This window comes from Triticum aestivum, chromosome 6D (assembly GCF_018294505.1).
Source record: "Triticum aestivum cultivar Chinese Spring chromosome 6D, IWGSC CS RefSeq v2.1, whole genome shotgun sequence".
In the NCBI taxonomy this organism is placed as follows: Eukaryota; Viridiplantae; Streptophyta; class Magnoliopsida; order Poales; family Poaceae; genus Triticum; species Triticum aestivum.
The window spans coordinates 53,099,296-53,110,642 of record NC_057811.1 but is presented as its reverse complement, the minus strand read 5'-3'; the positions used below and the strand labels follow the sequence as shown (position 1 = coordinate 53,110,642).

The 11,347-nt window shown below is 49.0% G+C and overlaps 1 protein-coding gene across 1 annotated transcript; it reads right to left on the bottom strand.

Annotated features, from left to right (window-relative positions):
* Nucleotides 1-2,641: 2,641 nt before the first annotated feature.
* Nucleotides 2,642-6,387, bottom strand: LOC123143480 (stAR-related lipid transfer protein 7, mitochondrial). The gene is made up of 6 exons (XM_044562407.1): nucleotides 5,980-6,387; nucleotides 5,653-5,812; nucleotides 5,358-5,540; nucleotides 5,189-5,272; nucleotides 3,514-3,595; nucleotides 2,642-3,291 (listed from the first exon to the last, which is right to left on the bottom strand). The coding sequence occupies exons 1-6, from the start codon at nucleotides 6,285-6,287 to the stop codon at nucleotides 2,861-2,863; spliced, it is 1,248 nt and encodes a 415-aa protein (XP_044418342.1). The 5' UTR covers nucleotides 6,288-6,387; the 3' UTR covers nucleotides 2,642-2,860.
* Nucleotides 6,388-11,347: the final 4,960 nt, after the last annotated feature.

The window sequence follows — 11,347 nt, the reverse complement described above, 5'->3', positions numbered from 1 at the left end:
GCAGAGATAAAGAAAGTGTCTGCCCCCCAGGACAACACCTCAAAGCATTTGATATTAAGACCCAGCAACATGCCGCCTGAATGGCCCCGGGCCGGGACCCACTTCCACGCGAATCGTTTGAGGGGATCTATAGCCAGCAGTTCGTGGTGATGGAACTCGGCCTTAATGGTTTCCTGGATGCCTACCGCGTCAATGCCCTCATTGCGCATATATTCTTTGAGCTGGGTCCGCCTCCCAGCGTGGCCGAAGCCACGGATATTCTGAAAGAGGAACCGCATTTAGATTTTACGGTTGCGGAGACGGATCCCTCGAGAGGTCACCGCTTTAGCCACGCGCCTCGTCTTCGCCTGTTGACGATGAGGGGAGTTGGTAGCAGCCCCTGCTACCACCACTCCTTGATCGGGTTGTACAGCCACGGTCGAGGATGCCCCCACATCCCCTACCGGAGCGGCTGCACGCGCAGCCGCAGCTTGAGCTAAAGCTACGTGCGCAAGCTCTTTCGAACAAATGAGGGCAATCAACTCTCGAGCCTCACCCGCATTAGCAAGATCTACCCCGCTATCCCCCAAAATCTCGCACAAGTGGTCATCCTAAAAGGATTCAAGGATCGTAAAGCGAGGGGGGGATTACCTTCAATCTCCATGTTGTTCTCAGCTTGCAGGAGTTGAGCGCGCTGGAGCGAGGGGAGGTTGCCCTTGGCACCCTTGGGATGGCCACGTGTGCGCGTCAGGGTCGAAGCAGCGGCCACCGCCTTGGAATGCCTGGCCTTGGAGATTGTAGGCACCACGGCCTCCGCCAGCAGATCAGCAACTGGGCCAACAGGAGCAGCCACCAGCCCGCCCCCTGCCGTCGTTGTCGGGGAGGCCAGCGCCATGACCACCTGCTTAGGCGTGGCCGAAGCGCCGAGGCTCTCCATAGCCGGGGATCAACGCCACGGCCGCATTGCGACCCGACGGCTTCTTCGCCTGCCGCACCGAGCCGCTCTTGCTCAAGCCACCAGAGGGAGGGGATGACCACATGTCAGAACCCAATCCCGAGCCCCCAGCAGCCGCTCACGGGGAGAGCACGCCCATGAGCAAGGACGAGAGATGGCCCGAGTCGCACGAGGCCGTCGCGCCCTTGTCCGCCTCCACATCCAGGAGCATGTTGGAGCCATACTGATCCAGGGTCAGGGAGACGCCAGACGGAGCAAGCGCCGCGGCCGCCGCCGTGCCCCCGCCTTGGGAGAGCCCGCCGCCTTGTCCAGAATCTTGTTGTGGAGGCCCAGCTTGTCCCACGCCGTCGTGTCGATGGAGTCATCACCCATGCTCTCATCCTGGTCCTGGGTCGCGTCCTTGTCGCCAGGGCCCTTGCCGTTGGGGTGGGGGGGAGGGGCCGCGCCATGGCCCGGAGGAGCGAGCTCGGGCTCAAGCTTGATGTCGTACCCCTCCCCGCTGAACCACAGCTCGACACGGCCGCGCAGCTTGGCGTGAGAGCGGTAAGCAAACTGCAACCGCACAGAGCCCGCCCGAGACAGAGAGAGCTCGTCGGCCTCGATTGGGCGGCCAATCATGGTGGTGGCCGCCATGAGCCGACCCACCCGCCGCTGCTTGGGAGGCACGCCCCCCAGCTTCACCCAAACTTCCGGCATGAACATGGCCTTGGGCTCCTCCTCGCGCGACCCCCGAATGTCTGCCATGATGTTGTTGAGGGAGAGGAAGAGCTTGCCACTCCGCGTCGCCATCCGCAGCATCGCCTTGTTGGAAACACCACCAAGAAACTGTACGCGCCCACCGGAGTAACTTGCCAATCCCACTCGCCTTCGAAGAGGTGGAGGAGCTCTGCCTCCAGCACACGGACCGAGAGCAAGCCCCATTCCAAGCGGGGCCTGAAATGAACCATTTTACAGGCCTGTATTTTACCTTGATTTTTTAATCCAAAAATAGGCTGCTGAACAGGGGCCTTAGAATGAAAGAGCCACTACATACTCCGTAAAGAACAAAAACGTAATTACATTCATTTTGAAAGTATGTGATCCGGCATTAAACCAGCAATTTTAAAAGAAATGTGAGCACGAACTACACAAGCATTGAACCATAGCAAATCAAAGCTACTACTTCATGCATGAGTAAGCAAACAAAATTATCAGGGTGTATCGCCTCTGACCAAATCTCTACTACATAAAAAAACGTAAGGTTTTCATTTCACCTTTCTTCCCATCATCCTTCGTCCAACCTTTCATGTATATAATAATCAATCACCTTAATTTACTTACCTTCTAAACTAATTCTATTTTAATTTACTTATCAGACTTTTAATCAAAATATAAGATAATTCACAGGTAGAATTTGATAAACATTTATTTACACAATCGCATTATTATTTGTAGCTAAATCACAACCTAACATACTAGAATATTTATATCCCGATGCAACGCACGGGCACTGTTCTAGTCAAATAATGATAAGTGAATATTATTTTGTACATCTACGCTGGCATGTATGCATTTTGTACCATGTAACTATGATTGGAAAACCATTTTACTCGTTTTCACCATTAGAATGGAAGAGCCACTGCATAGATACTCCATAAAATGAGCCAAAAAAGTAATTACATTCTGATTTACGGTTTCTCATATATCCAGTTCACATAGAAGATCGCGTGAAACAAAGATAAAAAATTCATATATAGCTGGAATCCATTTTCCAAATGTAAATTACATCTTTTTACTCCGTTGCCTCTCCTCTCTCATCAAGTGCCGGCAGCATATATACACCAATGTCCTTCATCTGCCGTCAATGGCATGTGCTACAGTTAGCCAGATCATCTCCGCTCTCTCCACGCAAATTGGCTCAGAGGATTGTGAGGAAGATGTCAGATCCTACAATGTATTCCTCTGCCCCACAAACCTCCGTGCCACGCCGAAGATGAGAGCCTTTGTCAGGAGCCCTTGGTCGAGAGTACACGCCAAGGCGACGGCCCCACCGAGCACAAGGAACCTCGCCATGCGGTTTTTCACAGGTTTCTCTTCGGCCTCCATGATGTCTTGGTCACTGTTGGACTCCAGTCCTCGGACAAAATTGTCGCCGACCTTGGTGTTGATCCGGGCCATCAAGGCGCTCGGCGAAGGTGGCTCCCCAGCAGCCCTGGCTTTCTGATAGGCCCGGAGTCCAGGTTCAATTCTCTTCACACATCCCCACATGCCCTGCCGAATGCCAATCTTTGCTATCTCATATGGGATGCCCATATCCTCATGGTGGAACAAGAGAATCTCGCAGGCAGTCGAGCCACCGTTGCCTCGTCTTGACTCCACTGTTCCAAGATCAAAACAAAAGAAATTCTTAGTTATCAAAGAAAGAATGGAAGAAAGAAAGAGGTATTCTTTTCATTAATTTCTAGAAAATATGTTGTCTCATTTTTGTTCCTTTCTCATGTCATGTATAAAATGTATTTCCTTTAACCTCACTATTCAAATAGCTCTGTTTCACCTCTTACCACTCATATGCAAACAAGGTAGTGAAGGGAAGTGGTTACCTGCACGGATGCACCAGCTTGAGTAATACAAATCTACTCTGCGAGGTTTGCTGCGCCGCGGGATGGATGAACATGGCACACCCTGCACCATGCATAAAACGGAGACAGATAAGTAGCTGAGCAAGACGATGTAACTTGTATACATGTGCACATCAACATGTTCTAGTAATTCACTTCATGCAAGGTGACATTAGTTCAAGAGTCTAAACTGCTGATCATTAACAAATTATTTCACTTTACTGTTCTGCACCAGTTTTAAAGTCATGCTACTTTCTGGCTGATGTGAAGAATCTAGAGTTTTGAGAAATATTCTAAAGAATCACTTTATGCTGTGCAAATAACTGAAATAAGAACTGTTGAGGGACTTGATATCCACCAAATCTAAACCATTCCTTTTAGGGAAATCAGAATTACATAACTGATTCTTACTTTAGTTTAGTATGCATGTGCCTACAAGCTACAAAAGCAACCAAGAGAGAACTCTCATCAAGATAAAATAGGCAATTCAATGAAGCCATATAAAACATAAGCATACCAATTTATCAAAGAATGAATAACTGGGTGCAGAGGGGTGGTTAAAGATAGGAAAAAGGAGAAGGATGCAATAACAGAAGACAAAAAGGTCAGATGACATGAACATGCATGTCAAGGGAAACGATAGTATGCATAGAACTTTCTATAAGGCACATGATAAGTATTGACATCAGATAAGATTTTGTTATATCAGGAATGAAACCAAGACAAGGAAACATGGATTTACTGCTGAAATGTGGTCCAGGTACTGAGTTCAAACACACAGGTACTTGCACGTGTCTTTATTGAGATGATTTTAAGATGAGGAAGACAGCATGGAATAAAACTACAACCAGAACTGGTATTGACATGTTTTTAAGTTTGACACTGATGTACCAACTCTTCCTAGTTTCTTCGTTCCTTTGTACTGTGTGGTTACCACTATTAAATGTAACTTAATGCAAGAGGTTATCTAGCTGTCCCCATTGTTTAATTTCAACCAAATAATAGCGGAAAAAGAAAAAACTGGAGACTTCCACTTTATCAACAACTTAACATTAATATCAAGACTCATGATGTTAGAAGTCTGTCCTGGTACATCTGTACATGTACTCAAAGGATGGAGAAGTGGCCTCATATCATTATCATTAGAAAAAGATATCAGCACGCTTGACAGAGAAAAGCTGATCTTACCAAGTTACCATACGTGATACCTCATTATCATTTATAAGGTATCCACAGAAGCGTCGTTGTCCAGTCAACAATATCATTAAATTTACCTAGCAATGCCTATTCTGAACTGAGTTGCGTGATGGGATACGATGCAACTTTTTGTCAACATCATCGATTTGTTTACAAGGATGTTAAAGCAGCAGAACTCTAGATTTTGCCCACAGGATTTTTCACACTAGTCCCTTGTATTTTGGAGCATCTTGCTGTGCATTCTTTTAATGCAAAAGGAGTAAATAAAATTCCCATTGCAAACAAGGAAACATATAAATTTGAATTATGGACATTGCAGTGATGTAACTGCAATTTTACATAATTTCTGTCAGCACCATCATATGCTAAGGATCAAGCACGGTTCTCCTATAAATCTCAAACCCGAAGAATAGAAGGAAGCATCATTGATGAGCATTAGTAAGTTCCCAAGTTTCCTTACCTTTGTAACACAATAGTAAGCGCTTCCCAGTTTCCATATCCGGCGAGCAATGATGTACTCCCTGTCACTACAGAAGAAGGGGAACTGCGAGCAAGAGAGAGCAAACGATAAGCATGAAGTGACAACCTAGCAGGACTCAGAGCTAATTCACCATCTCAAGGCCATCTACCTTGCGAACCCAATGCACTTTCATCGTCCCGGTTGTCTCACACTCCTCCAGCGTCTGGTGAGAGATGAGCATATCATCCCACTTGTTGGACATCCGGAACTCATCATCTCCAAAGAAGTCTCTTACTTCATCAGGGGTTGCATTCTCAAAGATTGTGCTGCTCTGGTACTGCGGAGGCCCATTCTGATTTCATCCAAGTACAGTACACCCATAATTAGCTCCCAAATAGGCATTCAGTACTTCACATCAACAAGTATAAGAGAACCCAATCAGTCTACTGAGAAGTGATATTCACCTGGGGGTCCCTCCTCCAGGCCTGGTAGGTCATGTTGGGCAGCGCCTTCTCCATCATCTTGATCCACGCCGGGCCGCCGTCGTTGCCCTCCACCAGCCTCCAGAGGTTCACCAGGTCAGCCTTCCCCACCGCCAGATCCTCGTTCGCCATCTCCGGCGACCTGCCAAGGCGAAGCAGCAGCAGCAGGTCAGGGGTCGAAGACCACTCCAATTTCGCCAAATCCCCACTAAAGAACACGCGGCTTTGACCAAAAGCTACTCCCCGCACACCAAGAAGAACCAGGCACGCATTTCAACGAACATCTCGCGGGCCTGCTAGGCAACGTACCCTTGCAGGGAAGCCTCGTCGTCCTCCTGCTCCTGCTCCTGCTGCCGCGCGCCGGCGAGGTAGTCGAGAGGGGCGCGGATGCGGGCGGGGAGCTGGGCCCTCCAGAAGTCGAGCGTGGCGAGCTGCGGCGGGTCGGCGGCGGGGGCGACGATGCCGGCGGCCCAGCGCGGGCGCCAGGCCCAGCCGAGCAGGAGGCCGACGAGGGCCGCCGCCCAGAGCGGCCCCGCGAGCAGCGCCATCTCGCAGGCCGCGCCCCATGCCGTCGGCTGCTCCAGCACCCTCGCCACCGCCGACAGCACGTACCCCATCGGCGCCGCAGCCGCAGCCGGGGGCGGAGCTGTGGATTGCGGCGAGGGGAGAACGGAATGGGGGAGGCTTTGCGGCCTACCGGAGAGGATTAAAGACTCGATTTTTTCGCTCCCTATCTTCTCTTTTATTGGGTTTCGTTGGTGGAGGAAAGGAACGGTGAGGTGTGGTGCACGAGTAGCGATGTGACGACTGGTGTGTGGACACGGCGCATGGACTCTGTCTGTTGGAACTCCTTTTCTATCTATTTCCATCTATATTCTGCCTTTTGTGGAACTCTTTTTCAGTTGCAGAAGAAGTATATATTTGTAGCCATAGGATGCTTACTTCCAATCAAGATCTTTTTGGCCTCCACGATATTTATAAAAAAATTGTAATGTGCATATAGTAAAAAGAAAATAAGTCTCCGAGGCGATGTACAAAAGATGGAAATAAAAAGTACAATAGTATAAACTTCGGTCAATTCAATGTTGGTTCAGGAGTCATTTTCAGATGGGTGTTTAATATGTTTTTCATGTTGTTCCTTTAAGGTACAAAAGATGGTCCAGGGGTATCAAAGCCTTTCTATAGAGACTAAGAAACGCACGTTCGGTCTTATAACAATCAAAGTTTTAGATATAACTTTCCATAAAAATGTGTAACACGCTGGAGCTAAATTCGAATCTTTTCTCTCGAAACAAGTGGTCCGATGGTGATGACCTAGATCTATGGTACATATACTGCAAAGAAATGTGGAAATGTGGATTTTACCGTGTTGATTCTACCAACGAGTTGATTTTGAGTCGGTAAAAGTATTAAAGTCCATTTGTCGCCTTTTTCCACTTTGTCCATGATTTAAAATACACCACACTCATTTTATGTGAGAAAACTTTTGATCTATTCATCTTCAATCATGACAGTACAACGAACATTAGAAATAATAAAAATTACAACCAGATCCTTGGACCACCTAGTGACGACTACAAGCACTAAAGCGAGTCGAAGGCGCGTTGTCGTCATCGCCCCTTCCTCGCCGGAGCCTAGCAAAACTTGTTGTAGTAGACAGTCGAGAAGTCATCGTGCTAAGGCCCCATAGGACCAGTGCACCTGAACAGCAACTGCCGCTCATGAAGAGTGGCATAGATCGAAAGGATCCAACCTCAAGACGCACAAACGTAGACGAATGACGACCAGATTCGAGCAAATCCGCTAAACACAGATCCGCCGAAGACACACCTCTACACACCCACCAACGATGCTAGGCGCACCACCGGAACAGGGCTAGACTAGGAGAACTCTATTCAATCTTCAGGAGCCGCGTCGTCGTCTCATCTTTTTGAGAAGGACACAAACCCTAACAAATCTCGACGAAACGTCTAAAAACGAAGCCCTCCCACTGGCAAGGGCAGGGATCCATCATGCTTCCATGGCCCTAAGGCCACCGGAGACGAGACAGGCAAGTGACGATGCCGGTGGGAGGCAGAGGATCTCTAATCTTTTAACAAGGAGGTGGCGGCGTGTAAACGTACACACATCGGCTTGCGTATACGATCATTTTGAGTATAGCATGTACTGAACCAAATGAAAACCTCTCACCCTATCCTCTATTTTATGTAGGGACGTGTCACTCTATCCACTCACAAATACGTACATGTCACACGAATTTTCCTCCCTCACACACAAGGCCAAAACACAGCAGATAGATACTTTACTACCGTACATGTGAATGCTGGTGGTGTATGGACTTGGCGCAGAGACGTGGAGGGCAGCACCCCCAAGAGATAAGGCGATTTGGGGATAGAGGTCGGGGTGGCGCGTGTCTGATTCCTGTGGGGTCCTAGCCCCCACGCCGTCCAATCGCGCGTCGCCGCGTACGCGCGCCGAAGGCGAGTAGGGTCAGTCGGGTCGTGTGACCATTGGCCAGCCAGGCAGCCAACAAAATTAGAACGGCGGAGGCCAGCTTCTGATTGGTTGTGGGGTTGGTGCCTCACCTACTGAACATCATCACCAAAGATAAAATTAGGCTAATTTAGAGCAACTCCAATAGGGCGACCCATTTCGTCCGCGGCCGTCCGTTTGGGTCGGCGCGGACAAAAAAACCGGCCCAACGCGCCGATCCAAACGGTCGCGCGTCGCTTTCGTCCGCCGGCCGACCCATTCCCGGTCCATTTTTTAGCCTGATTTGCGTCGGCGCGGACACAAGACGGACGCGTGCGCTCGCCCTCTTTCCTCACCGGGCCCGCTGGTCGGTGGCACATTAGATTCACACATTCGCCCGCCTGCTACGTCGCTGACCCCGCCGGCCATTTTTTCAGATTAAAATGGATACATAGATAGTTCTAGCGTACACAGATAAAAGAAAAAGACCACTACTCGTCGCTTTCTGACTCCGACTCGGTAATATCTTCCTCCTACATCTGAATGTAGGCGTCAGCAAGCTGCTCGTCTTCAAAGTTCCAACCCGACGTTTCTCGTAGCTTCAGTTTCAATTGAGCTGCCTGCTTCCGCGAACGCTTGTCCTCCCGATAGGCGGCTCGCTCCCTCCTCCTCGCGTCCCTCTCCAACCTCAATTGCTTGTAGAACTGGCGCTCGTCGACGATGTCCTGCGGGAAGCCTCCGCGCCACACCACCAAGGCTTCCACGTCCTTCTCTGCGATGGCGAGGCGACGCTGCCGCCTCCGGTGGACACGACGATCCTCGTTGGTGAAAAGCCGTGGGAGAGGCGCCAGATCCTGCGCCCGCTAGCTCGACACGTTGGGAAAATTCATATCCCGACAAGGCCTCCGGAGGCGCCACGCCGCCGCGTCGTGCGCGCGGGCCGCCTCCTCTGCAGTGTCGAAGGTGCCGAGGATGAGACGTTTCTCGCAAAACCAGATCTCGGAGGAGAAGGCGCCGGAGCAGCGCTCGCGGACTCCGCGAAAATCCGAAGCGCCCAGGCGGCGGATCGACATGGTGGCGCAGAGGCGGCGAGAGTGGGCGGCGGACAGAGTGTGGAGAGAGCGCCTTCTTTATAACGAGCGCCGGCCGCGGCGCACGCTGGAGCGCCAAAACCAGCGCGCGCTAGGCCGCTTTCCCCCCGCGCGCGAACCTTTCCCGCGCGCTGGAGCGCCAAAATCAGGGCAACGGCATGATCTTAAACGCGTGCGGTCATGAAATGGGTCGGGCCCGTTGGGCGCACTGCTGACCCAAAACTAAAAGAGGGCGGACGGCCGACCCAAACGGACAAAAAGCGGACAAAAACGCCGTCCGTTTGGGTCGGCCCGTTGAAGTTGCTCTTATATGCTTAATTCAGACACTAATCCTTATCCTGCTCGATTGACAAATGGCGCCCGTGTGTCTATAAAATATTGTTTTTATCATGATGCTTTTTCTTTAGATATCATTATCAGTGTTTCTCCCCTGGCATCTTCGCCGAATCGGACAATTGAGGTTCTGGAAGACTAATTATGCTAGTAGTACATGTGTCTATTACTACTACACTTCAGTCAGTCTAGGTGCTGCCGTGCAACTATGTAAATACTACTACCACAGTCCCAGGTATTTAACACGAAAACAAATTAGTTGTGGTGATCACGGCCGACCAGTTTGTTCATATTGGATTTGTTTACAGAGGAGTAAAAGATACTACATGACGCCAACCTATAGTCCATAGTCGAGCTAAACGATATGGTTTAGCTTAAGCACCTGCAAAACGCTTCGGCTTAAAGTCACTTTTCTGATGGTTGCAACCCCTGCACTTGCCAAAGGGCAGACAAAACGGACGATCCATATGTTGTACTACCATCCATTGCTAAACTTCTAGTACTACTATATAATGCACGGGGCCGTGCTAAAGGGGTTAGCAATTTAATTTAACTAGTTATACAAATGAGTAGTGATCGTGACTGGCGGTGAGTGAAGGGCACTAAAAGTAGTACTACTAGCACTAAAAATTAACAAGGTTTCGTAGTCCTTGGGGGTCATGGGTGCGAAAGCTCCCACTGATTAATTGTTTAGTTGATTAGTTGGTGTGCGACGCGCATCCGTGTCTCAGGTCAAGGGACAGCTAATAATGCATGGCTGCTAGCTAAAGCTTTGTGCGTGTGTGTGCATGCATATGCTCGGGTGTGTTACACGTTGTTTGTGATATGAAATTAGCGGCTGTGTATGGGCACCTCCGTCCTGTTAATTATATTGACCGGCACGACGAAATGGCTCCCAAAAGCACATGCTAGCTCCTGGGGCTACCTTAGTGAAAACATTGTTTAGCATTTCAGGTAATTATTGATTTTGCTACCATGTGCATGTTATTTGTGTTTTTCTTTCTTTTGTGCGTGCGTGTAATTATTTTCTTCCAAAATTTTACAAAAGCACACACATAGGACACAACTACCGCATGACACACATGGCGAGCAATCTCAAATCATTCAAAAAAAAAAAGACCACGCGCACACATGAAATGTTTCATTTATTTACTTGTAATTTTTGTTACCTGATAGCACACATTTTCTCAACTGGAATTACTCCTACCTGTCTTTCAAAACACCCATATGTTAATTAAATCAAAGGCATATAATCATTTGTTACACAGGACGTTACACACGACGGCGCATCACCCATTAAAAACCCCATCCATTTTATAATTCATAATTGTTTTTTGCAATCTTATGCGCCATCATATTAGTGCCCCCTATTGACCGGGAAGAATTGCTACAGAAGGCGGATGGCCCCTTTAGCCTCTTTTTTCAAGTCCATGAGAGCTGATGCGTCGAGGATTCCATCGGCTAAATAGTTCTTCACAAAAAGGCAGTTTTTTTTTAGGATCAGGCAGTTTGTTTCTAGAGTGATGGGGCTATGTAAAGCCAAAGCAATATGGAAACCTACAAGGCATGCACAAAATTCCGCTCCGCAAAAAAAATGTGATGATCGTGGGTGCATTTATTTTTTGAGAAATCTGATCGTGGGTGCATGCTAGTAGTAGAAAGGCCAGGCCGAAACTACCGGGCCTGAGCTCTCAAAACAAAACGGACTTCCATTTCGCCAGCACAAAACCCACTGTCTCTTCTCCACGGCCCAGCCCACCAAACCCGCCTCGTCGCCTCCA